Below are 6,596 nucleotides of genomic sequence, written 5' to 3' on the forward strand. Positions count from 1 at the left end.
TTGGCTGGTCAGAGTTCAGCCACCTCGCTAGAGTGCAGGCCACCGGGCCATGCCAAGCTGATGACATCACGCTCCAGGAATGCCCGCTGCTGTTAGCTCAGGAGGCCCACTTGGGGGGGTTGCTCCCTGCGGCCTTAACTCCCCCCCACACCTCCCTCATTACCCCCTCCCCAGCACTTGCCCATTCTGATTCCTTTGCTAAACCTTTAATCTCCTATCTCTGCCTGTCTGACTCCAGCACTCAGCTTTTCTCACTCCCCTAGCTTCTGCCTAGGTCTCTTTAGGCCCGTCTGTCTGTCCTGTTTATAGGGCCTCTTCTGGCTCTGTCTCTTTCCCTTTCTTCTCCTGTGTCTCATGAGTTTCTAAGTCAGCTTTTCTAAACCACTGGACAGAGCTGGAAATCGAGGTTTTGATAGGAAGATGGCAGAGGGGGGAAACCTGCCCATTCTACACCCTGTTCTCTCTCCTCCCCCATCTGTCCCTGACAGTTTAGGCACCCTAGAGCAGTTCCTGGGTTTCACCTTGGGAATGGTCCTGTCTTGTCTGCTTGCAGAAGATTGTGGACTGCCTCTAACCCCAGAGATTAGGGTCCCTCTAAGCTCAGGAAAGCAGCCTAGCATAACAGGAAAGGGGACCGATTTTGCCCCCAAACAAAGCACTTTGTCCTCCTGCAGTAACTTCAATATGTCCTCACCTCCATAGAGTCTGTCCCTGGAAGGAGACTGACGGGGTTATGAGAGAACAGCTATGCTCAGACAAAGAGGCTCCTGGGTTGAAAGGTCCCAGAGGGCAAGGCTTGTGACAATGTGATTCTCTCTGTGCAAATCATAGAGCACCTTGTTCAGACTTCTTCATCATGAATTCTGGCATGTGGTTGGCTTTACTCTCCCAGGTGGCTCCCAAGGCACCATGCACTGGAGAGGAAGGCACTCAGTTCAGGAGAGGGTTGGGAGGAGAGGGTTGTTGTGGGGGTTGTGTAAAACTGTTGTGGAGGTAGAAGCAGTGAGCAGAAGGGAGGGGAATTGGCTGGAACAAGGCCAAGGCAAATTGGAATTGCATCAGATGGGGAGGAAGGACAGATAGCAGTTAAAAGGAAAAGCACTAAAGTCCAGGTTTAAGTATATCAGCCAACATCAGGGAGCAGCAACCCCAGAGTGGGAGAAGCCCTGCACTTGGGCTGTGGGATAGGTTCTAGCCCTTTCTCTGTTGCTTCTAGGGCGAACTCTGCGTTGCAAGGCTTTCTACAGCGTCAATGGCTCTGTGTACTGTGAGGAAGATTATCTGGTGAGTGAGGACCTCCTAGACCTGCATGTGGGCTCCCACACTGACCCCCTTCTCGGCGGCTCGTTGTGACCCCATTCATCATTCTCAGCTTGGTAACATCCTTCCCTTTGCCTTTCTTTCTCCCTAGTTTTCAGGGTTTCAGGAGGCAGCTGAGAAATGCTGTGTCTGTGGTCACTTGATTTTGGAGAAGGTAAAGAAGTGCCTTTAGCTGAGACTGTGAGCTGAGGGGCTGAGGGGTGGAGTCAAGGACTAAATGGGCACTGAGAGAAGGCTGAGAAGGAAACCTATCACCACATGAATCACTTTCATCGCATTCCTCCCCAGAGCAACCATTTTCAGTGTCTTCCCTCTGCCTGTGGCATCAAGTCCTGGATCCAAGCCTGCTGTCCCAGGCTTCTGTGACCTGGCCCCTCCCTAATTCTGTGGGCACAGCCAGGCCCTCCAGCCTGAGCTAGGAATTAGGGTCTGAGTCTTATTTCCTTTGCTGTTAGCAGTTAGGATCACTTTGAACTCAGTTTTCTTTTCTGTAAAAAGGGAAGGTTGGACTGAATCAGTGATTCTCAATTCTGGCAGCCTCACAGATCACCTGGAAGAACTAAAACAAATACAGTGCTTGGGTCCCATCACCTGAGTTTGTGGTCATAGGTCTGCTGTGGGGCCCGGGCAGTGATTTGGGGGGGGGTTGTTTGTTTGTTTTTGAGTTGGAGTCTCATTGTGTTGCCCGAGCTGAAGTGCGGTGGCACACTCATGGCTACTGCAGCCTCAACCTGCAGGGCTCAGGCAATCCTTCCATCTCATCCTTCTGAGTAGCTGGAACTACAGGCACACACCACCATCCCCCAGCTAATTTTTTGATTTATTGTAGCGATGAGGTCTCGCCAAGTTGCCCAGGCTGGTCTCGAACCCCTGGACTCAGGCAATCCTCTCACCTCAGCCTCCCAAAGTGCTGGGATCATAGGCATGAGCCACCAAGCCTGGCCGTGATATTTTTTTAAAAGCCCCCTAGGTGATCCTGATACGTAGCCACGATAAAAAACACTGGCCTGAATGCTAAGGCCTTTTTCAGTGTTTCTGCCTCCATTTGAAGACTTCTTGGTCCCCTCAAATTGCGTAGCGTTATTCTAGGAGTAGAGCAGGGGGCTGAATGAGTTAGTGGGAGTAGTAGCAGGGCACATAAAGGACCTGGAGAGCTGAGCCTCAAGGGAAATTGGTTCTCTTCCCCCCACCCCCCACCCATGAGCCAGATCCTACAGGCAATGGGGAAGTCCTACCACCCAGGCTGCTTCCGATGCATCGTTTGCAACAAGTGCCTAGATGGTATCCCCTTCACAGTGGACTTCTCCAACCAAGTGTACTGTGTCACCGACTACCACAAGTGAGTCCACCCCTGGGGGTGCAGTGTGAAACTGGGCCTGGGGATTCCCCAATCTGAGCTCATCTCTGTCTTCTCTCTTTCAGAAATTATGCCCCCAAGTGTGCAGCTTGTGGCCAACCCATCCTCCCCTCAGAGGTCAGTGTGTCTGGGTTCTCCCGCAGGGCAGCCAGTGCCGCTGCCTCCGGGGGCGGGGTGGGGACATGCTGCCTGGCCTCCTGCGGGAAGCCGTGGTACTGAGGAATGTACTCTGCAGAGATTCCCGTGTGACTCTGATCTTGAGGTCACTGCCCTGACCCTAACATCCGGGCCTGGACATGTCTGGCAGGCTCTTGGGGCCCAGACTCCATCTCTTCTATCCAGTCCAGAGGAGGAGACTTTCTCTGAGGTTGAGATCACAGATGTAGGGGTGGAAAAAGGTGGGAAGAATCCAAGGGCTGGATGGAAGGAGTCAGAACTGATTTAAGCCGTGTGTGTGCCGAGAGTCTGCCTAGGGAGAAAAGTCAATGAGGACCAGACCCTACTGGATCTTGGCTCCAGCCTAGCCTGCTTTATTTATGCCATCTATCTTTTTCCCTTCTTGCGTCCTCACAGCTGGGAGAGGTAGGTAAGTCCAGGACTCCCGTGCAGAGGCGGTACTCCACAAGGGGTTATACCCTCCTGGGGCAGCCCAAGGAAGGAGAGGGGGAGTCTTGGTAGGATTTGCAAAGACAAGTCAAAGCTACCGATGACTGCAGTGACACTCTGGGGGCCTTTGCATGATCTTCCCGTGGGGAGGGAAGGACTGTGTCTGGTGTGGAGTTGGAGGCATTATGCTGCTCTCATCACCATGGGGCTCTGTGTGTTTCAGGGCTGTGAGGACATCGTGAGGGTGATATCCATGGACCGGGATTATCACTTTGAGTGCTACCACTGTGAGGTGAGTGTTGGAGTCCAGGGCTGCTGAAGAAATGTAACTGGGGAGAGGAGAGGAGTCAAATTCTAGAACAGCCCAGACATCTATGGGCGAGGGGTAGAAACCAGAAAGGTGCTGTGATCGATTTCAGTCTCTTGCTTGTCCTCCGGCCACTTTCTCTGGTCCTAGTTCTTCAGTCCTTTCGGAATCTGACTTTCCCAGATTCTCTAAGACTAGGGACTCCTAGTAACTGCAGGAAATGCGGGCTTCTCTCATTATTTCTGCTGCAGCAGCGACACCTGGTGTCCAGCTGCGGTATTTTCTCAGGTTTTTCTTCCATCCCTTCCATCCTTCTCGCCCTGCTCCAACACTTTCTTCCGTTTTTAAGAGTCTCTTGTTGAGCAGGGCAGACTCCCAAGATGTCCTCAGTGTCCAAGTGCCCGGGCAGAGGTGAACTAGGTGCCTTCTTCCCTAGGACTGCCGGATGCAGCTGAGTGACGAGGAAGGCTGCTGCTGTTTCCCTCTGGATGGGCACTTGCTCTGCCACGGCTGTCACATGCAGCGGCTCAATGCCCGACAGCCCTCTGCCAACTATATCTGAGCTGCAGTCACCACCATTGACAAACTCCTGGCCATTGGGTCCCTCTGAGGCCAGCCAAGGCAAGGAATGCATTCTACAGGCCTGGCAGAAGAGTCCTCTGGGGAGCCCCCCAGGAGCCAGAGACCCAAAGATCATAACATTCCAAATGGATTGTGGAGGAGGAACCTTGTAATTACCAGGGTGGGGGTGACTGGCCTTCTTTCCATGTGTGCAGTCTGTGCTCGCACACAGGCGGGTTCCAATGCTTTCTGAATGTCTCCAGTCTATGTGGATGTGTTTGTGCTTAAGTCAAGCAACATTCTGATTCTGGATTACAGGAGGAGAGAACCCAGTTTTAGGTCAACTAGTCTTAGTCAAATTGACTAGGATCGAATCCAAGTGTTTGCTCTCTCCAGTTCTCCCAAACCTCAGAGTTTAGGGGTTGTGGTTGCTGCAGTGCAGGATCCCTCTGAGAGGTGGAGAGGCCTGGAATGCTGAGCTGCTGCCCGGGAACCAAGCGTAAGCTCCTCACTGTTTTGTACCCCACACATGGTGTCGGCTATGGGGCAGCCAGGTACTTTCCGGACTATCCTAGCTCTGTATCTGGACGAAGAGGTAGAAACTCGACCTTATGAAGGCCAAATTATTTCTTGGCCTTCTTCTCTCCTAGCACTAGGAGAGCTCTTCGTCCCTCTGCTGGGAACGGGGGCCAATTCCGGGTGGGCCTGCTGCTTGTGTTGCCTGCTTCTCGGGGACTCACATGGACCTGGGGAGGCCAGGTGGCTGCCTGACCTCAGTTGCTCTTCTCATCAGCAGGAGGAGGTAAAGAGTGGGTTCTGTGGTGTGGAGCTTGTTAGAAGGGATGTCTGAGAAGCTTCAGGCTAGTCACACCCCCAAGTTTAGGTGCACTGAGTCCTGTAGCCCAGTGTATGTGCAGGTGGGTACGTTTATGTATACACACACACACACGCATGTGCGTGCACACACATACACACGCCCTTCTTCTCAGGTCACTGTTACACTTGGTTCCCTAGCAGTAGGTCACCATTCCAAACCTGTCACCTCTGAGAGGGATCCGGTCCCAAAACTGGGGTTTGGGAGAGCTGGTGGGAGAAAACATTTAGATTTGGTTCTAGTCAGTTTGGCTGAAACTAGCTCACCTAAAACTAGATCTCTTAAAGCCAATTCACTGAAAACTTGTTTGTTTAAAGTTCAGTTCACTTAATGACCAATTTGCCAAAAGCTCAGTTCCCTTTTTGGTGTTTTTATATCCATTTAGGTGACCTATTCTTTTTTTTTTGACATGCTTCGGGTATTTCAAGGATTTATATCTATTCATCCCAGAAGTACTTCTGAGTTTTTTATCAGCAACATAAATTTATCAAATTTGCAGCACTTTGTAAATGATGAGATTGCTTCCTACCTTTACGAATGTCTTTTCTATGTTATCTGCTTTTCAAAAACTTTTTTAAAAAGTTTAAAGTTTCTAGCAATAAATATAATTGGTACAGACATTTTGTGTATCATTTTTTGTGTTTCCTAATCCAATATTCCTATACAAATTAGATGCCTGGAAAAACGTAATGAAACTCAACATGAGTTTTGATGCTTTGGTCTAATGTCTACATTCCTATGGTTAAAATGCCAGTATATCCTAAACACATGAATAGGTATGAGGCATATGTGGTGACTAACAATTAAAGGTTATATAGACAAAAGCAATAAAAAGTAAAGGGTGAATCTGCTAAATCCTTTTGAAATGCTGCAGATTTGATAAATATTTATCTTAGACTAATTGGCTCTTGGTGAATTGGTTTTAGGCAAATTAATCTGATAATCTTTTATCCTTAGCTTCATTCTTTGTCACTCAGTGAGTTTCATACTGGAAATGACTCCTGAGGACAAATATTCCACATTTGGGGGTCCTTAGTTGACTATGCCGGCCAACCTGGGAATTACATCGAAGAGGCCTCTGAGAAGGAAAGAGTTCAGATTCAAACAACTGAATGCCAGAGGGGGGTGTACCTTTTTGGAGAGAGAAATGTTCTGAACTGGATTCCGTGTTCTACAGCTGAGTTGCTTCTTCTGAAATATCATTATTAAATACGTGAATACAAATATCCTGTGACTGGGAAATTTTCTCAACAGGCTGCGCCAGGCCTGGGAGATCCAGACAAGCTTGTTTAGCTTTACATCCATCCCTTCAGTTCTGTCTTCTACTCTGGGGATCTTGTCCACTCTGTCAGTTTGACCCTTTGTTTCTTGTTCTGATTTTTGTCTCCCTCTGTTCCTGACCTGACTGGCTTATTCCTTTCTAGGTCTATGCTGATTTGTCCTAGCCCTGGGGCTCCCCAAGACTCTGTTCTTGCCACTGGGGCTATTCTCCCTTCTTTCTGAGGAAAACACAAGTGATAGCAGCAGATGAGGGCAGGCCATGGCAGAAGAGCAGCCCCAGCCACCCCAAC

At 49.8% G+C, this 6,596-nt stretch overlaps 1 protein-coding gene across 1 annotated transcript in view; it reads left to right on the forward strand.

Moving 5' to 3' along the window:
* Positions 1-4,405, forward strand: part of AJUBA (ajuba LIM protein) — an 8,724-nt gene extending 4,319 nt beyond the window's left edge. The window contains exons 4-9 of the mRNA XM_021717477.1: positions 1,217-1,284; positions 1,412-1,474; positions 2,529-2,659; positions 2,743-2,794; positions 3,507-3,575; positions 4,027-4,405. Of these exons, the coding sequence (XP_021573152.1) occupies positions 1,217-1,284; positions 1,412-1,474; positions 2,529-2,659; positions 2,743-2,794; positions 3,507-3,575; positions 4,027-4,152 (509 nt within the window). The 3' untranslated portion in view covers positions 4,153-4,405. The remainder of the gene's footprint in view (positions 1-1,216; positions 1,285-1,411; positions 1,475-2,528; positions 2,660-2,742; positions 2,795-3,506; positions 3,576-4,026) is intronic.
* Positions 4,406-6,596: the final 2,191 nt, after the last annotated feature.

The sequence above is a fragment of the Carlito syrichta genome, unplaced genomic scaffold (genome assembly GCF_000164805.1).
Source record: "Carlito syrichta isolate Samal-C Ts95f unplaced genomic scaffold, Tarsius_syrichta-2.0.1 Scaffold309773, whole genome shotgun sequence".
NCBI classification, from domain to species: domain Eukaryota; kingdom Metazoa; phylum Chordata; class Mammalia; order Primates; family Tarsiidae; genus Carlito; species Carlito syrichta.